We start from the raw sequence: 26,651 nt of genomic DNA, 5'->3' as shown, positions 1-26,651 counted from the left end.
TTATTTAAAAGAGTTTTTATTTTTTAAAGATCAAGACTGAAATACCCACAGGTGAAGTAATAGTTACAGGGATTCACTTAAAATAACCAAGGGTGTACTGGAAATTTGCTAGAGAGTAAATTTCAGATGCTCTCACAACACACACACACACACACACACACACAAGATGACTATATGAGAAGATATGTTAATTAGCTTGACTACAGTAATCATTCCACATGTATGTATATATCAAATCATCACACTGTACCTCTTAAATACATACAATTTTTTTAATATAAATAAGGTAATAGTCTCATTTGGGTCCTTATAAAAAATACTAATCGGGGCAGAGGGATGAGGAATGGGGAGAGGCCATATAAATGAAACCAATATTGGCCACTAATTGATTAACTGCTCAAGCAGCATAACAGATACAGAGAATTTGCTCTTTTGTGTATGCTTGGTATTTTCCATAATTTTTTAAAGACACACACACACACACACACAGAATACAGAGGTAAGACATTTTGGTAGCAACAAGCATACCCTGAACCCAAATCTTGGTTTTTAGATTATCATTCGCCAAAAAGAGGAACCAGGCTCCTTGAAAAAATGACAGATTCTGGGGCTGGAGCAGTGAAAAAGCAAGATGAACCTGAAGCATCTTGTAATGCTAAAATGAAAATGGGGCCTGTAACATGTTGAAGGTCTCCAGGAGACCCCCATAAGAGTTCCAACATGGCCAAAGTGAATAATTTGAGGAACAAAATAAACAGAACAGTACTGGATTATAACCCAGAGTATAAAAATTAATCTACATGAATCCATGCTGATGTAAATAAATTACTAAATGATTAAATTCAATGGGGGAAAAGAAACCTCTTTCTTCTGAAAGAATTCCAAGTGATACCTGTAGATACCTCCCCCTGCAGGAGGTACAACTTCATTTCTGCCTCCACCCTGTCTGAGAAGGTGGACTAGGTTTACTGAGTTGCTTCCAAAGAACAGAAAAAGGAAAATGTTAATGCTACAGTGGAGATGCTTGATAAATACTATCTTTACCAAGTGATGAAAGTTACCACCATGACTGATGTCACATGGCTATCATGATCCCTGATGTGACAAGGGCACTGCACCTCTGCGGTGTTCTTTGAAAAGCCCCAGACCGCCCCCCCCCAATCTAATTATCAGTAAAACAACTAGAAAAACCCAAACTGGAATAACTTCTACGGGATACCCAGCCAGTACCGCTCAAGACTTTTTTTTTTTTTTTAAGATTTTATTTATTTATTCATGAGAAACAGAGAGAGAGAGGCAGAAGGAGAAGCAGACTCCCCACAGAGCAGGGAGCCCGATGCGGGACTCGATCCCGGATCCCAGGATCATGACCTGAGCCAAAGGCAGACGCTTAACCATCCGAGCCACCCAGGTGCCCTCAAAACTTTCAAGACAGTGAAACACGGGGAAAGACTAAGACACTGTCACAGACCAGAAATGAGAGGAAGACAACTAAGTGCAGTGTGGTGCCCTAGGTCAGATCCCGGAAGAGAAAGAGGACATTAATGGGAAAAAGTGGTGAAATCCAAATAAAGCCTCAAAATTTAAATTTTAAGATGATAATAAAGGAAGAAGAAAAGAGTAAGGAAGAAGGAAGGAGGGAAGGCAGGCAGGATGGCTGTGAGATCAGCAGACCAGATGCTTCTATACAGTGGCTGTGAAATCAGTCCACAATATTTGTGCCAGTTCCAGGAGGCTCGGCCCTAGTGCCTCACAGATCTCAGGGCAGCAAAAACTGTCCACGGATTTTACCTAGAGAAACAATGGAGAATTGTTCTGGGGAAGAAGGCAGAAAGTTGAATTTATAGCAAACTGATCTAGAGAATCTGTACCAAGATTTAAACAACCAAGTGATATTGGTCTCTTTCATTTTTTTTGTACAACTGTTCAGTTTCTTCTTATGTACCCCCACCATAGTGCCTAAACTTTCTTCTCTCCCTCACTAGGAAAGAAAATGTAGCATCCTCAATGCAATAAAATTATTTATGATGGGACTACGGGAATGGCAAAAGGGCACCAAACTTTACGTGGGACCCCTCCCAAACAGGCCAAGTGTGCCAGAGGAAGAGTCAACCCTCCTACAGCCTTTGAGGAGCAGCAGTGTAACACTCTTATGCCATCTTTCGTACACAATGTACTTTAAATAAAGGTAATTAATCACGTTCAAGCTTTATTAGAACAAATGTAAGTAAGTGCTGATATAATCAAGTAGTAAATTTATCAACCTGTCAAAGCTAACAAAATAAAAAGTAAAAATTTAGCAAGAGTACGGTCTCTGAATCCAATTTTTAGAGGCACAGTAAGAATCTGCTGGGGACACCTGGGTGGCTTAGCCAATTAAGCGTCTGCCTTCAACTCATGTCTCAGTCAGGGTCCTGGGATAAAGCCCCAGGTTGGGCTCCCAGCTCAGCAGAGAACCTGCTTCTCCCTCTGCTTCCCCCATCCCTGCCCCCGGGCTCATGCTCATGCTCTTTTCAAATAAACAAATCTTTAAAAAAAAAAAAAAAAGAATCTGAACTCTGTGCCCTTAACCTAAGCCAGGAAACAACCTCACAAAAGTGACAAGGCAAATTAGGCCCAGGACCCCAAAAGTGTCTGTCTATTCAGAAACAAGGAGGGCTGCAGCCAAAAGTTCTGAAAATTCAAAAGGAATCCAAAACTCAAATCCATCTTTCACACAGACTGAGTTTTTCGTGTAGGAAGTGAAATCCTCCAGTACAACAAACACTACTTCAGGGTCAGAAGCGAGTTCCAGGGACGCCTGGGTGGCTCAGTTGGTTGAGCAGCTGCCTTCGGCTCAGGTCATGATCCCAGCGTCCTGGGATCGAGTCCCACATCGGGCTCCTTGCTCGGCAGGGAGCCTGCTTCTCCCTCTGCCTCTGCCTGCCATTCTGTCTGCCTGTGCTTGCTCTTCCCCCCCCCCCTCTGATAAATAAATAAAATCTTAAAAAAAAAAAAAAAAAAAAAAGAAGCGAGTTCCATCCTCTCCACAACTACGACATTATTCACTGCATACAAACTCCTATCCAATTATTTTCACTTATGAGAAAGAGACATTGCCGTAACCTCAGACAATCACTATTAAATGTGGAGGCTATATTCTGAGCTATTACTTCTGGTTCATAAAACTAACATATTTTAACCTAAAAACTGAAATATGACATATAGTATTTTACAGTTTGCCTTTCTTTTTCCTTTTGATTCATACAAGTCCTTTACCTTTGAAGCATATAGGTCTCAGAACTTTTTAGATTTTAGAATGATAATATAGTGTATATACTGCGTATTTCAAATAACCCTATCCACCCAATGGGTTCTAGAGCAGTACCTGTAATCAAATACATTCATATTTCTGTAATAAAACATATGGGCAGTCACACTAAGTGGGATAATCAAAGATTATAAAGAACCACATATCCACTCAGATCAGGTTTTAAATACCAAATGAAGAACACTCAAAAAACGTTTGGTTACATATAAAATCTTAAATATCTTTCCATAGCACTAAATAAAAATCTAATTGATAATGGCCACAGAGAGACTTTGTCTATAGAATAGTATAATATATTTAACTAACCCTTTATTTGTGTTATTACCAGTTTTATAGTACCACAAACGATGCTTCAAAGAACAACTTTATCCATGCATCTGTGCACTGGTATGGGTTTCTGTAAGCTGAAGCCCTAGAAATGGAACTGCTGAGTCAAAGTTCCTTGACTGCGTGTCCCAAGTTTAATAGATTTTGGGAAAATACTGAATAATGTATGAAGTGTTGAGTCACTATACTGTACACTTGAAATTAACATAACACTGTATGTTAACTATACTGGAGTTAAAATTAAAAACTTAATTTAAAAAGTCTGTGCTGGGGTACCTGAGTAGCTCAGTGGGTTAAGCCTCTGCCTTCAGCTAAGGTCATGATCCCAGGGTCCTGGGGTGGAGCCCCACATCTGGCTCCCTGATCAGCGGGGAGTCTGCTCCCCCTCTCCCTCACCCCCCCCCCGCCTCTCTGCCTACTTGTGATCTCTGTCTGTCAAATGAATAAATAAAATCTTTTAAAAAATAAAAATAAATAAGTCTGGGCTAATTTATACTACCATCAATGTCACAACTAGCAATTTTCCCACACCCACTCCTACACTGAGTAATCAGTTTAATAAAGATTGTAAGTAATCAATCTTAGCTGAACTGAGAGATGGAAAGGGATCACACTGTTGTCTGACTTTTTTTTTTTTTAAAGATTTTATTTATTTATTTGACAGAGAGAGATCACAGTAGACAGAGAGGCAGGCAGAGAGAGAGAGGGAAGCAAGCTCCTCGCCGAGCAGGGAGCCCGATGCAGGACTGGATCCCAGGACCCTGAGATCATGACCTGAGCCGAAGGCAGTGGCTTAACCCACTGAGCCACCCAGGTGCCCCTGTTGTCTGACTTTATACCTATTTTATCACTGAGGTGAAATATCTTCTCAAATATTTATTGGTCCTTTGAAATATCTTCTTCAGCAAATTACTCATTATTCCTTTGAGTTGCTGACTTACAAAAGCTTTTATATATATATATATATATGGGCGCCTGGGTGGCTCAGTGGGTTAAGCCGCTGCCTTCGGCTCAGGTCATGATCTCAGGGTCCTGGGATCGAGTCCCGCATCAGGCTCTCTGCTCAGCGGGGAGCCTGCTTCCTCCTCTCTCTCTCTCTGCCTGCTTCTCTGCCTACTTGTGATCTCTCTCTGTCAAATAAATAAATAAAATCTTTAAAAAAAAAAAAAAAAAAAGCTTTTATATATTGGGGAAAAAATCTCCCCCTATTCTCCCACACATCATAAATACTTTTTTCCTAGCATGCCTGTGATTCTACTTTCTAGATTTTCATTTCATATCTAAGTTTTTTAAAATATAAATTTACCCTTCCTTCCTTTTATGGCTTCAGAGTTTCTAGTCATGCTTAGAAATGCCTTTCTCACTCTGAGATTACAAAAAATAGTATAGAAAAGAGTTAACACAGCAGGCCCAAGACAGCTATCCTTAGAAACACTGGCCTGCCAGGCTGGCCCTTGGCTGGCATCTGGAAATGGGTTTCAGGAGAGATTCCCCCCACTCCCAGGACTGCTAATGGCTCACTGGGCCTAAACCCTTTGTACAAACAATATGGTTTAGTTTATGCTGAACACCTGCTTTCCTTCTCAGAATCTGGAATTGTGGTGCGTGTTAGGCAGAAGATGCCAACACCACCAGCATTGATTAAAAGCCCTCAGCACATGGGGCACCTGGGTGGCTCAGTCAGTTAAGCGTCTGCCTTCAGCTCCAGTCATGATCCCAGGGTCCTGGGATCAAGCCCCACATCAGGCTCTCTGCTCAGCGGGGAGCCTGCTTCCTTCCTCTCTGCCTGCCTCTCTGCTACTTGTGCTCTTTCTGTCAAATAAATAAATAAAATCTTTTTTTAAAAAAAAAAAGCCTTCAGGTGCCTGGGTGGCTCAGTGGGTTAAGTTGCTGCCTTCAGCTCGGGTCATGATCTCAGGGAGCCTGCTTCCTCCTCTCTCTCTCTGCCTGCCTCTCTGCCTACTTGTGACCTCTCTCTGTCAAATAAATAAATAAAATCTTTAAAAAAAAAAAAAAAAAGCCCTTAGCACTGAGTCTCTACTGAGCATCTTTGGTAGACAACATGTCCCACGTATTGTCACAACTCATTGCTGGAGGGATTAAGCACATCCTGTGTGACTCTACTGGGAGAGGACTCTTGGAAGCCTGGACCTGGTTTGCTACGGACTTTGCTCCACATGCCTTTCCCCTTAGCTGATTTTGCTTTTTGTCCTTTCTCTGTAATACATCTTAGACATGAGTACAAATATATGCGGAATCCTGTGAATTCTCCTAACAACTCACTGAAACTGGGGGTGGCCTTGGAGACCCCTGCCACATATATTTATCTAGGTTCTCTTCCTGCTGTTATGATTCTGCTTTCTGCATTCAAGCCTTTAATCTAGTTGGAATTGGGGGGGGGAGGGGCACATGGATGTAAGAAACATAGTCTTTTGAGGGTTTTTTAAATCTTTTTTATTGTGAAATAAAACATTTACAAAAATGCACAAAATGGAAGTGTGCAGTTTCATGAATCATTACAAACATCCATGAAACTATCACCCAAGGAAAAAAACTTATTTTGAAACCTGTACTACAAAGAAAGACTTCTATTGAAATCACAGTTGGAGAGGACTGAAAGACTGTTCAACATAAAAAACACAGTGGGTTTTAGGGACTCACCTAAGTTCACAGAGGTAATAAGCAGCAGGGCAAGAACTAGAATGGGGTCTTCTGACCTTCAGTTTAAAAAACCTTGCCTACGCTGTGCCACTGTCTGCAACAATGATCGTAGTTTATACAGCACTACGCTACACATACTACATCAGACACAGGGAGCCCTGTTTGAGAGCATCACCAAAAGATCATGTGACTTTGTCTCATTCAAGAGGTAGTTCAGACAAAATGGAACAATGTACAAAAATCAAAGGTCAAAAAATGACACTAGAGAAAGCTCACCACTGTGAATCCGAGCTAATAGGAAATGTGTCAAGCTGCAACTTCCCCTTCCTCCTTCTCCCTGCTCATCTAAATTCTGTCCTCCTTCAAGGCCCAGAACTCTCCTACCTCCACTATGCAGCGCTAACTTCCCTAAGGAGATCATATCATCTCTAATGATAGAGAAGTTACTGAAACCCCACCCTGTGTCAGGGCTTGGCGGTCATGGATCAACAGAGTGAAGAAGGAAGGGGCGAGGCTGTGGCACAGGTCGGCAGCACTTGTATATGCTAGTTGTATGCTGAAGTACCAGAAAGCCAGACACAGAATGCCCAAGACGGCAGCATTTAAGGATAAAGGAAGGAGAATCCAAAAAAGGAAATGATGAGCAGCATACAAAAATAGGAAGAAAACGAAGTATGGGGTCAGAATTACTAGGGAAAGAAAAAAACAAACTAGTCAATGAAAACTGGAAAAAAACGGTTTACCCATATAGAAAAGAAATACCTAAAAATTCCTTAAAAATCCAGGTAGATTAATGACATGTAAAAAGTAGAATTTTAAAGATTTTAAAGTAAAACTGAGAAGAGAAAATTAAAATGCAGGCACAAAACATAAAAGATTAACAGGTTAGGATTTTAAAATATTGCGAAACACACCATAAAATAAAAAGGTTAGTTATAAATAGCAACCATGGTTTTAAATGAAAAGGACTTGAATAGAGAATACTTTAAACATTCCTGCAAATCAAGAAAAAGCAAATTAATCCCAATTTTTTACAGAAAAAAAGGATAAAAGAAAACAATTCAGAAATGACACCCATATATTAAATAACACACAAAAAGATTCTCGGGGTGCCCGGGTGGCTCAGTGGGTTAAAGTCTCTGCCTTTGGCTCTAGTCATGATCCCAGGGTCCTGGAATGCAGCCCCGCATGGGCTCTCTGCTCAGCAGGGAGCCTGCTTCCCTTCCCCTCTCTGCCTGCCTCTCTGCCTACTTGTGACCTCTATCTGTCAAATAAATAAAATTAAAAAAAAAAAAAGATGCTCAATCACAGTGATCAGGAATACGCAAAATTAATACAATAAAATAAGAGAGCATACCCTTCGCATCAGAAAAACTTTGCAAGGACGCCTGGGTGGCTCGGTGGGTTAACCTCTGCTTTCAGCTCACATCATGATCTCAGGGTTCTCGATCAAGCCCCACATCGGGCTCTCTGCTGCGGGGGGAGCCTACTTCCCTTCTCTCTCTGCCTGTCTCTCTGCCTACTTGTGATCTCTCTGTCAAATAAATATCTTTTTTTTTTTAATTAAAAAAAAAACTTTGCAAATCTAACTACCAACTGTTGGCAAAGACGGGAAACAAACCAAGAGGTACTTGATTAAGTTCACTGCTGATAGGGCATACACTGATAAAATCTCTGAAAACAAATCTTGAGCAATTCTACACCAGGGTAACATACCCTAAAGCTGTGCCATTCAAAGTAATCCAGCTGCAAACTGGCCCCGTCAGAAAAAGATAAGGAACACTCTTCCCTCCGTGGACAAAGTCTCACTGAGATAAGAAATGTCAAATAAACTAGCAATGATAGTTAATTTACATTCTTCCTCAGTTCCCTATGTGCAAAAACTAATTCTCCCTTCCTTAGACCACACTTTGCATAACCCTGTCCTGGAGAAAAACTCTCCTAGGCAAAGACAAGCACAAGGAACCCCTGTAAGAAACTGATCACACACACAGGGTCGGTAAAAGCAAAAATGTGGAAATAATCTAAATGTCAATCAACAGGAAAATGGTAGAGAAATTGTGGCAGAGTCCTATGACAGTGAAAATAAACAAGAGTTAAATGTCATAAGGACCAACATGACAATATCTAAGAACCTAAGATCAATGAAAGCAAGTGCAGAAGGATGTGTACAGTTTGAGTCTACCTAGGTCAGGTTTATAAATGCAACATATATATGGTGCATATGACATATATACTTCACAGGAATGACCACTTGTGGGCTAGAAGGGAAGAGAGGAGGAGGAGGAAAAGGAAAGAGAAAAAAAGAGAATGAAAGGAAAATTGTAATGGGTAACACAGCAAGCTTGAACTGTGTCTCTAATATTTATTTCTTAAATAAAAGATGTTTTGCTAACAGCAAAAAATGTAAATAAAGATTTGACAAAGATGGGTAGGACATACATAAATATTTCTAAGATTAATCTCTAAACTTTCTTCATACTTGAAACTTTCATTATTTTTAAAACAAATACATACACCATACTAATTTTGTTTTAGATACAACTACATAAAAGGGGTAAGAAAATATATCAGAGATTTTTCTTCTTTATACTTTCATGTACTTTTCAAATATTCTTCAGTAAAAATACATTTCTTTTTTTTTACAAAAATCTGTTGAAAGAAGCCAGGTCTCAGGGATAAAGAAATTTAAAGCACTGAATTTTAAAGCTTAAAAGGAACCTTAAAGAATACAGAAGGACTGGGGCGCCTGGGTGGCTCAGTGGGTTAAGCCGCTGCCTTCGGCTCAGGTCATGATCTCAGGGTCCTGGGATCGAGTCCCGCATCGGGCTCTCTGCTCAGCAGGGAGCCTGCTTCCTCCTCTCTCTCTCTACCTGCCTCTCTGCCTACTTGTGATCTCTGTCAAATAAAATAAAAAAAAAAAAAAGAATACAGAAGGACAAAAACACGAACATTTACTGATGGGAATGCAATATAGTCACTTTAAAAGACAGTTTGGAGGTTCCCTACAAAACTGAAGAGTCTCACCATATGATCCATCAGCTGCACTCCTTGCTATTTACGCAAAGGAGTTGAAATCTTATGCCCACACAAAGACCTGGACAGGGTTCTGCAGCTTTATTCCTAAGTGCCAACACTTGGAAGCAACAAGATGTCCTTCACACTAGGTGAATGGATAAATACAAACAACAAATATTTTTCAGTGCCAAAGAGAAATGAGTTTTCAAGTCATGAAAAAACATGCAGGAACCTTAAAGGCACATTACTAAGTGAAAGAGGCCAATCTGAAAAGGCTATATACTTTTTGACTCCAGCTATATAATAGTCTAAAAAAGGCATAACTATGGAGACAGTAAAAAGATCAGTGGTTGCCAGGAAGGAATGGGGAAGGAGGGACGAATAGCAGGAGAACACAGGATATTTCTGGCAGTGAAAATACTCTGTATGATATTATAATGAGGGATATATGTCCAAACCCATACAATACAGAATACCAAGAGTGAACTGTAATATAAAGTACGGACTTCAGGTGGTTATGTGTCAATGTGGTTTATCCTTGATTAAAAATGTACCATGCTGGTGAGTGACGCTGATGGAGGAAGCCACGCTTTTGGCTGGGGGAGGGGGAGAACAGGACAGGGGGAGGACAGGGAGTGAAGCAGAGGATTACACAGGAAATCTCTCTGTGCCTTCTTAATTTTGTCGTAAACCTAAACCTGCTCTAAAAAAAAATAAAGTTTGTTTGTTTTGTTTTGTTTTGTTTTTAATTTAGTCTCAGGGGCACGTAGGTGGCTGAACTGGTTGATTTCAGCTCAAGTCATGATCTCAGGGCCATGAGATGATCCCCGTATTGGGCTCTGCGCTGGGTCTGGAGACTGCTTAAGATTCTCTTCTCACCCTCTCCTTCCGCCCTCCAAACCCACCGTAGGAGCACACGGTCTCTCTAAAATAAGAAAATCTTAAAAAAACAAATCTCAGTCTAAAAAAAAAAAAAAAATAGATCAAACACTGAAATTCTTCAATCCCAGAACTAAAAACAACTTCCAGTTTAGCTTATGTCAATTTTTACATTCATGCAGGAAAAAAGCCTACTAAAAATAAATTTATTCATTTCGTTTCCACTAAATATTTCTATAATCCACATTATTCCCCAGTCTTTAATTTCTCTATGTAAAGGCAAAGAAGGGACTTCCTTCCTTCTACCCCTCCCAAGGAAGAAATAACCAGTAAAGGTTTAAGGCCTTCCCTTCAATGTTACCCACCATTAGCCACTGATATTTCTGAAAACATGTAATTATTCCTGACAAATAAAACTGTCCATATAAATCATTCACTCTTCAGATCACTCGAAAAAAATACAACTTTGACTTCTGCGTTAAGGCTATTTCTTCACAGGATTAGAAAAGGCAAATACTGGGGCGTCTGAGTGGCTCAGTGGGTTAAAGCCTCTGCCTTCGGCTCAGGTCATGATCCCAGGGTCCTGGGATCGAGTCCCGCATCGGGCTCTCTGCTCAACAGGGAACCTGCTTCCCTTCCTCTCTCTCTATCTGCCTCTCTGCCTATTTGTGATCTCTCTCTGTCAAATAAATAAATAAAATCTTTAAAAGAAAAAAAAAAGGCAAATACTGGTTTTTACTCATATAATCACTCATACAAAAAAAAAGTTAAAAAAAACAGCAATATGTCCATTTCCTGAGATGTATCATCTTTTCACAACAACTTGAACATCAAAACATTCCTTTAAAGTAAGCAAGGCAAGCATACGCCATCAAAAAGAATACGAAAAGTTACTAAATTTAAGGTAGTGGTTATCTCCACATGATGGAATTTCAGAGGATTCTTTCTTGGCTTGTTTAATTTTATGTCACTGCTAATTTACTTCATGAACATGAATTACTTGTTTGAATTAAATCGAGGAAACAGTTATTTCAGAGAAACAGGTTTAGGAATGTTTTTAAGGCTGTTTAAATTTTCTACAAAGAACATTATTTTTTGTGAATATGAAAGTAAATTTTAAATTGTTAATCAGGTTAGAGCTTACGTGGAAGCTGAGACTGAAATGGAAAGCTGAAAATACTTAGACCACTGCCCACTGCATCATAAATCAATTAATAATCTAAAGCTACAAGGTATTTTGAGAAACATCTATCAGGTTACCATAGAAATACACTAAACCCTAATGGAATAATCTCACAAGGAAATATTGCCCCTCCTGGTATTTATTTTCTTTTGATTCATACATACGTAAAGATATTACAGTCACAAGGCAGTTTCACATGGGGCTTTGGGCCTTAAAAAACACTGTGAGGGGGGCAACTATTGCCTGCATTTATAGATGAGAAAACAAGCTCGGGATCTGATTTGCCAAAGGTCACCAAGCTAGTAAGACAAATTGCTAAGTTGAACCTTGATAGGTCTTTACCCTCCAAGTACAAACTAGAACGCAGTACCTCCCTCTAAAGTACTATCTATTGAAGTAAGGTAATACTAGCTCCAACTTACAGATGAAGAAAGAGAGCCTAGAATTCATTAAGAATGTTGACTTAAAAAAATAAAGAGAAGAATGCTGATCAAGACTTCTAAGGTAGTAAAGCGTCAGGACTAGGGTTCAAACTCCAGGCCAGTCCAACTCCAAACCCAACAGTCCCTCCAGCATGCTAAACTTCAGCACAGCCGAAGCAGAGAAAGGGGGTGGAAATGACACAAAGCCTTACTGGACAACTGTGTAACAACATGACTTTGTACCCCGGCCACAGCCACTGTGTCAGCGTGGGTCCCAACTCAATCCATACCTTCCTCAGCAATTCAGAAGTGGGACCAAAAAGTCAGGCCTCCCTGGAGGGCCTGGGCCAATGAGAATAGAGCCGGTGGACAGGACCTGGTCATCCTTAGCCTACTCTGAAACACAGAGTCAGAGGAAGCTGGTCTGAAGACTGGGCATAAAGGCACAGAGAAAGCAGCTGGAAGAACTGGATGATTTCTAGTTTGTGAAGGCCCTTCTTGTTTCCATAAAACTCCCTAAAATAAATGCCCTGTTTTTGCTTAAGCTGGCTTACAACTGGGTCCAAATAAAAGCGGAAGGTCTTTGCCAAAGGGGATAAAAAAAGAAATACTTCTATAAAGGTACATTAAAAAAAAAAAAAAGTAAGCGGCCAGAACATGCCTAGAGTGAATTATCTGATCAGAGAAAGAGTCCTTCCTAATGGTGGGCCTATGTAGCCCCAAAGGAATCTTCTTAACCTTGAACCCCATTACTCCTGCAACAGCAATCCAAACTGCAATTGCTTCCTAAGTGTACCATGTTCTCCCTGCCCAATTATTTGGTCAATCAAGTCCCCCAGCTGGGAATATTCCCCCAACCTCTCCATCTCCACAGAGCCAAATCCTCCCATTCAAGAGCCAGCTCAAATATTACCTGCTGCATACCTACACCGTCCACCTGAGCCCTACAAACTCCCATGGACCTCTTCTACATCTCGGCTGGCACTCACTGCCTTATGCTACAGATTATGTAACTGCCCGATCTTCTCTGTCCTAGACCAAAGCAGTTCTTTGAGGTGTGATTTCAATCTGATTCCACCTAACTACCCACTCCTTCACTACACTCCATCCTTCTATAGAGCTCCTTGGCTTGAGAAACTGTGACTTAAGTCCCTTGGTATCCCAGCACTTAATTCAGACCCTTGCAGAGAGGAGTTGCTCAAATACCTGTTAAATGTATGAAATATTAATTCCTCGTGCATTAGAAAAGTCATTAGAAGTTTATACATTTAACATCTGTAGCAAGGGAAAGGAGGGGACTGGTGACAATTTATAATACTGATGTTAGAATCTCTTGGAAAAGGGATGATACGTATTGTAATACTACAACAAGTGCTTATGGTTTAAAAAAAAGGGGGGGGTGTTGGGAATTCTAGAAGGTCTGATTGTGTGGAGAACTGGCCTGTTCCAAATGACGAGGGATGCAGTAGTTACTACAGAGAGCAGAGGAAAAAAGAAAAAGATGGAGAGAGAGGACAGACCAGGGAAAGGACAGAAAGCCAAACACTACACCAAGACTTTCCCCATGACTCACATCTTCCAGAGTTAATTAAATTACTGAAAGTCTTGGGAGAGTGGAGTGAGTGAGGGAGTATATGTGTAAACCAGTGAAACAGGTGGGTTTTCATGTCCAAGTTGACATGAGTGGAACCAAAATATCATTTTCAGAAATGGGAACCTAACAGCTAAGAAAAACATAAGTAAAGTAAATTATAGGAAATTCACAAAAACAGGATGTAATGGGGGGTGGAGGGGGGTGATGGAGAGATGACCCCCTCCAGACTTTGACAACCTGTGCAATTAGGAGTGGGAGGCTAAAACTACAAAGAGTAAGGTAGGCCTAGCTGCCATGTAGATTTCATAGGTAATGGTCTTTTCTGGTAGATTAATCCTGTGAATTTAACCAGATACTAACTAAGGTTAAAGGATTAAAGTCCACATCATCTATTGATTTCTGTACACCATTTCGATTCCCTAAATGTAACTCTGTAATACCTGAGTGACAAAAAATCCAAATGAGGCCAGTGAGATACTTCTTCAGGAATTAATGCTTTCAATTTTGATCTCTACTGCTAGGTTTTAAAAAGATGTTTGTCCCATTCCCTACCTTAAGAAAAAGAAAAAAAACTTATTAAATGCAAACATACTTAAAAGAAGAATGTCAGGAAGTCCAGTAGTAAACATCAACATAAGTCAGAGATGGGGAGAGGATCCATTCCACCGTGGCTCCTTCCAGCCAGGGCTGCCCAAAGGGGAGACAGATTAAGAACCTCTGCAAGCAATGAGGCTTGGAGCAGGAGGTTCCTGCTGACACAGTCCCTGCTGGTACCCCTTACTCCCAGAACTGAGGCAATGAGACCAACTTCCTGTCCCCTAGCCCACCAACTTACCCCCCAGTACCCAGGCAGATAATCCAATGCGGACACCCCTGCACCAGGATGTGCTCGTGACTGAGCAGGGAAGGGGAAAACAGTCTTCCTTCTCCTGCCACTTCCCAAGTCCTAGCCACCTGGGGATGACGTCAGGCTACTTTACGCCCCCTATCAACCCAGCAGAGCCTTAAGCAAAGCTACCCTCCCCTGCACGCACACACACACACACGCACGCGCGCACACACACACACACACACACACAGAGGGAGGGAAGGAAGAAGTCATAGGGTTAGCTTGGCAGGGCTGGGCCAAGTGATGAGACAAAAGCCCTCAACTGCACCCTAGCTTTAATGAGTAAGTGTCACACTCCAGATGCACTGATCTCCACAAACACTCCCACCTCCCAAGGAAGGCCTTTTCCCCAGAGACAGCAGTTGGCAGGTGCACAGTTAGAAATCAATGTTAGTAAACTGATGAACTGAAAGATTAGTTCAACTTATGAAAGCCAGCTTAGAGGAGACAATGTATACTATGCAAGAGTTCAGACTGCATAAAAGTCAAACATGTGATAGTTAAGATCCACCAAAGCAGCTCATTACTTAGGACAATGCTCATTTGGAAGTGTAAACTCTAGAAAGTTCTTTATTTAAGTCACTCCTTAAATTCCAGCATTTGTGGTTTGACCTGCTTGCCTTCAGTATATCATAACTTCATTAACGCATTTGTCACAGGCCCAAAAGCACTGAGAATGAATCCAGGAGCAAATAAACAATGTCCTTGGTTCTCTTCTAAACAATTCCTCCCACCTCCCAGTTTTCCATTTCTCTCTAATGGAAAGAAGGTATGTGAGACAGCAAAAACACCAACAAAAAAAATTTATGCTAAATTTGAAATCCGATTTATAAAATACTCCATTCGTTCTATCCCTCAAAATTCCACCTAACTGAATTAAGGAATCATACACCATCATCAGCAATATACATACCGAAAAAGAGAAGGCATGGGGCAAGGGGAATGCAATAGTTAAATTAGAAAAAGCAGTAAGATGCACCTTTGGATTGAAACCACAAAATCCAAGGTACACTGGATACTGAGCTCATGATATCGGAGAATTACAATCTGAACTTAGAGAGTTTCAGTCAAAGGACCATCCAATATCTTCCAAGAAAGACAGACACTAGAGTCTTATTCAACCCCAGAATGAAGCAGAATTTAGTGGTTTTTCCATCACAGTACGTGTCAAAAAGGCAGAATTAGGAATATCTAATTACTATGATGATGCCTCTTTCAATGCCCCCCTTTTTTTCTTTTTTCTTTTTTTTTTTCCTTTTTTACAAATAAAACAGGATGACATTCTGGGGGCATGTAAAGTCATTTTTTATTGTGGCAGACAATACTACTTGTAAACTAACACTCATAGTCTTTTCCTTATGCACACTGCTAAGGAATGTCTTCGAGTTTCACCTTTTTCTCTCTCTTGCTAAATTGTTTAAATTTATGCTCATGCAATGACATACAATAGAGGCTTCGGGATATATAAACTAACATGAACTTCACTAACTCGGGATAGCTGGAAAAGGAGAAAAACCCATGAAGATCTTGGCAAGAAATTGCTGGCTACTTGATAACCTATGCATTTTTAAATGCTACAAAAAAATGCACACATCCTAAGGAACTAAGGAACTACTAACCTCTACAATCAATGTGATACATGGTTTATCCAGTCTTGACAAAAATCCTCTGGATCACCAGTGGTAGGTTCATCCACTCGTACATATGCAATTGTATAAAGAATCTATTATTTAGAACACCAGGAAAAAAAACAATTAAAAGATTTATATTCATAGCTACCATTAAGAAATTTTTTAAAAAGCACTTTTCATTTCTATGCTAAGATCTAATTTGATGCCCTGCTTTGCAAATTCAGAATGAAGAGGAAAATATTATAGTGATTACCAAACTGGAGAAAGAGTAAGGAGTGTCCACAAATAAAAATTATTATATAGAAGTAACACACTAATAATTTAAACTTATTCACTGAAGACTAAAACACTGGAATACCAATACAACACAGATTTCATCATATATGTATATGTGTACATATACATAAATATCAACATACAAAGTCTTACATTAGAATTGGAAGGAAGTGTAATTATACAACAGTTTTATAAGAGGGGTATTAGTAGGTGGGTACACATGCTACCACACATTACACCTGAGAATATAAACGGTGAACATTCATAACCCTGGGAACCTCTGCCCTCTCTCAGCACTCAGGATCCCCTCCCCTGGTTCTTCCTGGTCTTCTTCTCACCCCTACATACACACAGCCCCAAGACAGCTGTCCTCGGGACAATCTGCCATTCCCCTGATTCTACCATCACCCCCACACTCTCCCAAGCTTCAGACCAAGTTCCCACACCCAAAGAAGCCACATGCCTAGCACTATGCCAAGCTCTGAACATGCACTATCTCTTCCCACTCTTCTAACAACTCTGTGAAATAGGTTTGTTATTATCTCATTTAACAGATGAGAAAACCAAAGCCCAGAAGTTAGGTCCCTTGTTCAAGGACATTAATCAAAAAGCAGCAGAGCCAGGATTTAAAACCATCTCTGACGCCACGTGACATTTCAGCTACTATTCTACTATTCCAAAGAGTCTCCCTGAACAATACAACATGGGCACCTCAATAATTCAACTCATTCACTCAACAAATTATTTCTTTGTTGAAGACAACAAACCTGTTCTCTCTTTTCTCCACTTTTATCTCCCTAACTCTGTCTAGAGACTGTCCTCTCCACACCCCACTAATCTCTCAGGTAGATTCTTGGAATCATCTCTAACTCCTCCCTCTCTTGAACAACACTCATCTAGTTGGCTGATAATTTCTGCCTATTTTAGAGATTCTAGGTCATATTACCTCCTTGCCAAATCCACTTCCACTGTCCCACTTCAGACCCCAGGTTTCTTTCACTTGGCCCCTGTGACACCCTCCTAAACTAGTCTTGCTCCTCTGGGTCTCTGGATCCACGCAATCAATGTTACACCACTGCCACCTGTTATCCTTGTAAAACAGACCTACTCATGTTACACTCCAGCCTAAAAGCCTTTGATGGTGCTCTACTGTCTACAGAACAAAGTCTAAACTAGTTGTGTTGGCATTCCCACACAAGCTGGTCCCAACCTATCTTCACAGCTTCATCTCCTACTGCCACCCCCAACTGAAATAATAATAATAATTTACACAGAGCTTAATTCCTTATATAATGCATTTTCATATACATTAATCATAACAACACTAGGAGTATTTCTTATTATCCCGATTTTATGAGAAAGAAACTGAGACCTAGGAAGGTAAAACAACTTGCTGAAGATCCCAAATCATAAAAAGAACATAAAAGGCAGAAAGGGTCAAGTATCAAAACTCCAAATTTTATCTCCTTCCCCAATACTTCCCGCAGCCATAGCATCCCTACTCCAGCATATCAGACTCAACCTTTCTCTGAAAGTATTTTCTAACCTCTCTGAGCTCAAGGTGTTTGCACTTGAAATTTCCAAAGAACAGTGGTAGGCATTTTTCATATTATACTTTATATTAGTTATTTATATTTATATAGAAAGCTGTGTCAACAGTGAATTATAAGCTCTATGAGGACAGAACCAAAAGTTAGTCACTCAATTTTTAAAGTCTGCTTATTTAACTGGAAAATGTGTGGGGAAAATAAGCCACATAAGACGACAAGCATCAAGGCAGATACTGGCCAGGCCTGAAACCAGAGACCAGAAACCTGGGTCAGACCATCTGAGCACGCCGGCAGTGCTGATAATTTTAACATCTACCTTCTGAACAAGGTCGAATAACCCAGTGCCAACCATTTTCACTGACAGTGGCCTTTATTAAATATTACAGTTTACTGAAACCACAATTCAAAAACAGAATGGGGTGAAAACAAAGAATTGGAAGTTGGTAAGAAACAGAAATACCATTATTTCCCATTTTAACGTTCCCCTTTGACTAAATAACCAACGTTTGAACTATACAGACTTGATTTAGCCTTTCTACAAAGATCAGCTGAGCTGCCTGGATGGCTGTCTCCAGGGCTATTTCAGTAGGCCACAGAATCACGTTCTCCCACACAGCCACACAGACAGCTTCCCACGTCTCACCCTCTTAGAGAACCATGAGGCTTCATGGCACTGGCAGAGCCTCTCTCAGAAGGTATCTGACATGTTGATTATCTCACCAACTTTTGCAAGTGAAGTTCCCCACGGTTATGTCAAATGGTCAAACTGAACAGTGTAAGTGCGCTTTAAGATTACAGGCCCTACTCCTCCCTGAGTTGTCTTCATCCCAGATCAGATTCTAAGGATGCCTTATAATTATAAAGCCCAGAATATGAAACCACTGAACAGCTGACCTGGTGAAAAGTCTCAAATGCTTCCTTCCCTCTGTCAGAAATCTCCCTGTCCACTGCTGAAACATAACCACAATGTCAACTTTTCCATGAACTGGCAGAGGATAATATTAGAAGAAAAACTAGCCCACATGCCCTGCACTGAATTACACTCCATTCCAAACAGTTACAGCACTACAATCTTAAGTAATTTACAAACTAGATTTCAGAACTATTTTTGTCAGAACTAACTGTTCTCTATCGTGGCACCTCAACCAAAATTTTGGGGCGCCTGGGTGGCTCAGTCATTAGGTGTCTGCCTTCAGCTTGGGTCATGATCACAAGGTTCTGGGGTGGAGCCCCACATCGAACTCCCTGCTCAGTGGGAAGCCTGCTTCTCCTTCTCCTTCTCCCACTCCCCCTTCTTGTGTTCCCTCTCTCGCTGTCTCTGTCAAATAAATAAATAAAATCTTTTTTTTAAAAAAATCTAATATTTCTATCCAATGAACCTCAGAATACTGCCACATTTTATACACGACAGCAGATTTATTCTGCAGGCTACTAAGACATTGGGGGGGCGCATGTTGTTCTTGTTATAAACTGTATTTTCCCTTTCAGAGAGAGTAATACAAGAGTCAGAATTAACATCAACTTTGGAATCAGAGAATCTGAATTCAAGCCCTAACTCCGTAACATGAAGGAAGTTCCACTACTGAGACAGTAATAGCCCCAAACTCACAGGGGTGTTGAAAGGATTCAGTGAGTTAACAGGTACAAAGTGACTAGAACACATGGTAAGCTTTCAATAAACATCAGCTTTAAAATCACCCAATTCAAAGTCACAATTCATGAGATTTGTGAAAGGATAACAAATTCCAAGAAACCCCAGCTCAAGCCTGCCCTGCTTACCTTTGGGCAACTTCCATATGTCAATGATACTAATCAATCAGTCAATCGACAAAAATGAAATAGAAGAGAAACCTAACAGTTCTGCTTCCCGGGAGCTCCCACACAGTACGATGGCAGATACAACCGAAAGCAACTATAGATTTAATTTAAATTTATGGCATGTGTGTCACCTCAAATACAAAGATAAAAGATGCTGATCTGAAATCTGTAAAACCCAGTGTTACCAGCTATATATCCCTAAATAGCACATGTGGGAACCACCGATAATATGATTTTAGCATTGTCTATGTTACATAAGCATACACTTTGGTCCTTACATATTTGTCTACACGTACGCTTCCTCTTTCCTCTCAGCAGTATCGTAATTCCGTTGGTGGACCATGGTGTTTCTTTTGCACCCCACAGCCACATTAAACAGCAAACAGTTGGACTAAAATGACATCTAGGTAAGAATTTAGCAGCCCACCTGACCATATCTTTTCATCAGCATGAACACGGACTAAGGTACACAGCAGTAATACAGCCTAAAACCTGGCTGAGTGCACACTGGACTCTGAGACACCTGGGATCCGATGCCACCACTCACTCACTGTAGGACCCGGGCAACCTAAAATGTCTGTTTTCCATTCCTTAAAACAGCAATAACAATTTTATCTTCCTCTTACAATTACTGTGACAAATAAAAGAATACCTGCAAAACACTTAATGCTAGTTCTAAAATACTGAGGGGAACATTTACAGATGTCTTCAATTTACTTTGAAACGCATCAGAAAAGGATGGATTGAGCACTTGGTGCCACTGAGCTGTACAATTAAAAAATGATTAAGATTTAAGTTTCATTACATGTGTTTTACCAGTTTTTAATTAAAAATGATTAAAATAAAATTATAAAAGGTGGATTGAAAGATGGACAGATACGTGATAAAGCTGGTAACATAGCAAATGGAGAGCCTAAGTCGTGGGTATATGAATACTCACTTTCAACTTTTCTGTATTTTTGAAGATTTTTACAATAAAATATTAGGGAAAAAACAATGCTGGCATCCAAAAGTCTGCTTTTATTATCACTACTAGTCAAAATAATGGCAAATATTCAGATTCTTGCCTTTTTTTTTTAATTGTATAAAGCATCATTTTATCAGCAAATATTCAGATTCTTGGCTTTTTTTTTTAATTGTATAAAGCATCATTTTATCAGCCATCTCTCTTTTTATTATGACCATTCTAAAACTAAAAGTAGCTTATTTGAAACTGCTTAACCAGTACTTCATGTACGTGATTTCAAGTTAAATTATTCTAAGGTACCAGCTGCCAAGCACTTAATCTCTTCTGAAGGAACACAGAAACCAAGTCAAGAGATATTTGTGGTCCATGATTGATGACTTGACCAAACAAAACAACAGAAAAGCAAGAACTGGAATTATTTGGGCGCCTGGGTGGCTCAGTGGGTTAAGCCGCTGCCTTCGGCTCAGTTCATGATCTCAGGGTCGATGCGGGATCGAGTCCCGCATCGGGCTCTCTGCTTAGCAGGGAGCCTGCTTCCTCCTCTCTCTCTCTCTGCCTGCCTCTCTGCCTACTTGTGATGTCTCTGTCAAATAAATAAAATAAATAAAATAAAAAATAAAAAATATTTTAAAAAAATATTAAAAAAAAAAAAGAAGAATTGGAATTATTTGTTCCTACCTTTTTCAGTAGCTGTTGAAGCTGTTAAGTCCGGAAGTACTACCAGAAGTACTACCAGCACCTTAACAGGTCCCTGTTGTACAGAGGCATGCTGCATAGACACAATATGTCAGCCACTTTGGAATGATACCCAGTTTGGGGCACCTGGGTGGCTCAAGCTTCTGTGTTCGGCCCAGGTCACGATCCCCGGGTCCTGGGATGGAGCCCGGCATCAGGCTCCCTGCTTAGCAGCGAGACTGTTTCTCCCTGTACCCCTACCCCTCCCCCCAGCTTATGTGTGCTCACACCATCTCTCTCAAGTAAATAAATAAAATCTTAAAAAAAATAAAGAATGATATCCAATTTTCTTGGGGTTTTTTTCCCCTCTCCAAATGGTAATTGAGATTTTAAAGTGTTTAGTGGTACTACAGGACCTCAGATACCACAAGGTATAACAATTTAAATAGACCACCTCAAAGCTACTGCGATGCTACCTTCAAAAATACAGAAAAGAACGTGGTGGGAACGTGGAAAAATTGGAACCCTTGCATACTGTTGTTAGGAACATAAAACGGTATAGCCACTGTGGAAAACAGTATTGTGGTCCCTCAAAAAATTGAAAATAGAATTACCTTAGGACCAAACGAGCCCACTTCTGTGTAAACACCCAAATGAACTGGAAGCAGAGTCTCAAAGAGGTATTTGTTCACCCATGTTCACAGCAGCATTACTCACAAGTTATGATGTACAAGCAACCCAAGTACCCATCAACAGATGAATGGATGAGAACATAAATGTAATATATACACACAATGGAATATCATTCAGCCTTAAAAAGGAAGAAAATACGGTCACATGCTAAAACAGATACGAACTTTGAAGACATTAAGCCACATGAAATAAGGCAGTCAGAGAAAGGCAAATCATGTATGACTCCACTCATGTGAGATACCCAGAGCAGTCAAAATCAGAGACAGAGAGTAGGATGGTGGTTGCCAGGTGCTGGAGGGGCGTGGGGTGGGATAGGGAGGTCAGGTTTAATGGGTATAATGTTCCAGTTCTGCAAGATGAAGAGTTCTGGAAAGGGACGGTGGTGATGGTTGCTCAACAATATGTCCTCAACACCACTGAACTATACACTTAAAAATGGTTATGACGGTAAATTTTATGTGATGTGTATTTTACAATAACAAAAACAAAAACAAAAAAGGGGGAAAAAAAATCAGGAAACTGATCTCCCCAGAAGGCCTGGCAGAGGTGCTCCAGCTTGGACCTGACAGAAGAGGAATCAACCCGTTGGCGCTCAAGCCATGTCCATCTCTACACACACCCTGAGAACTTGTCCACTGAGACTCTCCATCCTGCCCAGGGTCACACCAACTGTTCATTTCAGCTTCAAAAGCGACAAACATTACTCCTGCTACCGCAGTTCTCTGTCAAAGCAGCACGGACCTTAATCTCTCTAAACCTGCCTGCTCTTTGAAACAAGGATAATTCCTACCTACCGGCCTTACAAGGCTGTTACGAGGGCAAGACTGAGATCACGTATATAAAAGGAGCTTTAAACTGCCAAACACCAAAGCAGCAGAAATTACTATGTTTATAACTACTTTCGCATGGAAATTCAGAAGGGACTATAACAACATAAACTTCACAAGGCTTGCGACACCTCACCCATGTTTCATTCCACTTACAACTCGCATCACCCCTAAATAACATCTTTTTTGTTTTTGTCATAAACGGAAAGGGCAGCACTGAAGAAACAAACAAAAGCTCAACCTAAGCATTTCGTCTCACCACGCCAACCGCAATCAGAAATCATCTTACGTGTCCTAGGAAAATTCAATTTTTATGGCCCCAGCGAGGGCCTGCGGCACCCGGGAACTACACTTCCCAGAAAGCATCGAGGTGAACCCGAGCGGCGGGCGGGGCGGCCTGGGATTCAGGGTGACCACCGCTCTCCCCAAACGGGGATCGCCGTCCCCTGAAAAACGACAACGTTTACGGTCGAGTGTGAAAGCGCGGTCGGCCCGCGGTCCCGCCGGCGTCCAGCCCCGCGACCCTCTCCCGGCCCTCCCGCCCTTCCTGCTCCACCTGAGGGTCACCGCCTATCCTTGACCTTTCCGCTGATTCCTAGGGTGTCACAGAGAGACACCTTCTCCCCCGCCCCCAAAGCTCCATTTCTAGAACTCCCCCAAACAGTTGGGACCCGGGGCCACGGCGGGGTCAGACGGGACGCGCCGACACCGCCCACCACCCTGATGCCCCCCCCGCCCCGGCCCGTCCGCCGGCCCGAGAGCCGCGGGCAGGGGGCTGGGCTGCCCCCACCCCCGGACCGGGGCGGATCGCTGGCAGAGGTGGCTCCGCCCGGGGCTCCGGTTTCAATTTCGCAACGTGACGGTGCAAACCTGAGGCCTACAAGCGCAGGCGGCGGCGTCCGGCGCCCCGCCCGCCCGCCAGGCCCGAGCGCCCCAGCCCCCCGCACGCCGCGGCCGCCGCCGCCGCCCGCCCACCCAGCCCGGCTCCCGGCGGGCGGCAGCGCGCCCCGGCCCGCCTGCCCGCCCGCCGGGCCCCGGCCGCCGCCCCCGGCCCCGCGCAGCGCCGGCTCTGACTCGCGGCGGCGGGCTGGCGGTGGCACTTACTCAGCTCGTCCTGGGAGGCGGAGGCGGCGGCCGCAGCCATGTTGCGCCAGGGAGGGAGGGAGGGGCTGGAGCGGGAGGGCGCGGACGGGCGGCGCGGGGAGCTCGCCGCTCTCGGTGCGGCAGGGGCCGGGAGCCGCCTCCGGTCGCACGGCGCGGGCCGCGCTGCGCCCACGAGGCCCGCCCGCCGCCGTCGCCGCCGCCTGCGTCCTCCTCGCTGCACGCGTCGCTCTCGCGGTCCCCCGCGAGCTCGCGACTCGGGCGCTCCCACCGCCTCGCGCCTCTGCGGAGCCGCCGCCGTCCGTCGGCCGAGTCCCGGTGCGCCCGGCCCGCAGCGGCGGCTCTGCGGCTCCGCGCCGCGCTCGCCCAACTCACGCCGGTTTTATATTTAGAAAGAGCTGAGCCATCCTCCCAGCGGCCCCCCCGCCGGGCCCCTCGCGCGCCCGCCCGCCCGCGCTCGCTCGCTCGCTCGCGGCTCGTCCTGCCCACCTGCCGCCGCCCGCCCCGAGAGCGCTCCCCGCGCGAACCCGGCACGCGGCGGCCTTCGCGGGCGGCCCGGCCTAGCCGCCCCGCCGCGCCGTAGCAGCCTGCGGCGGCCGCGACGCGAAACGGACGCGCGGGCCTCTGACCTGAGTCGGAGCCGGTCTCCATGCCGGCGATGCTGCGCGCGGCGCCGCGAGGTGGGCGCCCAGGAGCGAGGCGGCGGCGGGCTCGGGCCCGAGGGGCCGCGCGCCGCAGTCCGGGAGGGGCCTGACCCGGGCTGGCCCGCGCTGCCCCCGGCCAGGGAGAACGTCCAGGCGGGGCCCGGGCTCCCTCTGGAGAGGTCTGCGGCTGTCACGTCGGCCGGTCCGGACCTGAAGAAGCACGCCTGTCCAAAGGAAGAGACGTGGACTCGGAAAAGTGGAGCCGGGTTCGGAGTCGGCGGGAGGAAGCCCCGCCCTGCGCCTCCCGCGAACTTCTCGGCCCCGGCGCGTTCAACGCCCCGACCCGGCTCCCTGGGCTCCTTCTCTCACTTAAAGCCCGGGATCAAGTCTAGTTTTCTGATGCTCTCAAACAAGCACTGCCGAGTGAAGGAAAGCCACGGAGTCCTACTAAAACTTAAATGAACCAAGATACTGGAAGTTCAAAGTCAAGCACATAGGCTTATATGAGCTTCTTTTTTAAAAATTTTTATTCTAATAACTACGTTCTTTTTTGGTAACCCGAGTGATTTATATCCAATATGCCAATTTGAACTTTACGGCTTAAGTCTGTCCATGAGGTCGTGGACACTTGCAGAATGGAATTCAGATTAAGGGGTTGCATAATGCTGTACTTTAAGCGACGGCACTGTCAACAACAAATTAGGTACAAGATGAGATGCTTTTTTTTTTTTTCTTTTTTGGTATAAGAGGAAGAAATCAAGACCCTAAATGGATTGAAATTGCATTTACTCCTAAAAGAAATCCATAAAGCCCTAGCTAATGTCTTGAAGAATGAATATATGTCATTCCAGACGTAACTTAGGCAAGTACAAGGTACTTACACGACATTAAAGGCATTTATTTCCTTTATTGCTTTAATATGGAAATTATACATGATCTTTGGGAAATTTTCAAATGATTGGGGATATCATAAAATTAAAAGTGAAAAGCCTTCCATTCTCACCATCCCATTTCCCAGGGAAAAAGGTGTTAACAGATACAGATGAGAGTGCATTCTCTGAGGCCTTGTCTCTGTATATATATACATATACACATATATGTATATATATACATATGTATATATATATATATCTCCCTAAAAGCAACTAGAATGGAGAGAGGCTCATACTTACAATAAAGTTCTGCATCACTGATTTTCCCCCATTAACATTCTTCCCCATTAATTCAAAAAGGTCTACACCACCACTCTTTTTATTAATGACCTCGTACCACATTAAGTTCACCAATTCGTTTTCTGAGGACATTTTGGCTCTTTAGTTTGATGTCGACACAAAGTCGGTGCCTAACAAAATATCTGCAAAGACTACATACACAGAAGTGTATAAAAGTAAAGGTCATCCCCCACCTCCTGCCCACCATCCCCTCATCTGAACTCCCTGGAAATAATCCTATTAACAATCCTATTAACAATTTGGTGCCTCCAGCCTTTCCTGACTATGAATATATAAAGTAGCTGCACCAAGGATTGGTCTGGGGAAACTTTGACTTTTCATAGCCTCAAAAAAGATTCTTTTAAAGCCAACACAAATAAATAAATAAATAAAAGTATAGAATATAAGTGAAAAAATAAAAAAGTTCGTTAGGCAATATTAACTTCCAGACAAGACTAGTTAGCATCTCATAAATTCATCCGACGTAGAAATTTGAGAGTCCACACATGTGCAAATCATGGATATGTGTGTATCTACAGATTTTGTTTTAACAAAAATGGAATCCTACTACACATACGTAACTTTATCTTTTCACCAAACAATATACACAGGTGTTTTTCCATACGGGTAATGATAATAATAGCTAAAACTAATTGTGCTGGGCAGTGTTTAAAGTGTTCTACATGGTGGAATTCATTTAGTCCTCACAACAATCTTATGAAGTAGGGATTTTTATGACACCAAATCATGAAGGAACAAATCCAAAATGCCACAAACTAGAAACTGGTGGAGAAGGGGTTTGAATCTAGGCAGTGTGGATCACTCTTTACCACCATGATCTGTATGTACATCACTACTTCGTTCCTTTAAATGGCTGCATGAAGAGTACATGACAAAATTTATTTAACCATTCCCCTACTGATGAGCATTTAGGTTGTGGACAATTTTTTCTACTAGTGTAAGCAAATGTTACTG

General features: G+C 42.5%; 1 protein-coding gene across 5 annotated transcripts in view; it reads right to left on the bottom strand.

Moving 5' to 3' along the window:
- ECPAS (Ecm29 proteasome adaptor and scaffold) overlaps positions 1-24,774 on the bottom strand; it is a 96,786-nt gene extending 72,012 nt beyond the window's left edge. The window contains exons 1-2 of one of the 5 annotated variants that reach the window (XM_032306342.1): positions 24,451-24,774; positions 15,903-16,006 (exon numbers count right to left, since the gene is read on the bottom strand). In XM_032306342.1, the coding sequence (XP_032162233.1) occupies positions 15,903-15,924 (22 nt within the window). In that variant the 5' untranslated portion in view covers positions 15,925-16,006; positions 24,451-24,774. Of the gene's footprint in view, positions 1-15,902; positions 16,007-21,203; positions 21,351-23,824; positions 24,228-24,450 lie in introns of those variants that run through there. The other 4 variants (XM_032306341.1, XM_032306344.1, XM_032306345.1 and 1 more) reach the window with 4 other exon arrangements.
- Positions 24,775-26,651: the final 1,877 nt, after the last annotated feature.

The sequence above is a fragment of the Mustela erminea genome, chromosome 12 (genome assembly GCF_009829155.1).
Source record: "Mustela erminea isolate mMusErm1 chromosome 12, mMusErm1.Pri, whole genome shotgun sequence".
NCBI lineage: Eukaryota > Metazoa > Chordata > Mammalia > Carnivora > Mustelidae > Mustela > Mustela erminea.
This window is presented reverse-complemented; position numbering and strand designations above follow the sequence as displayed.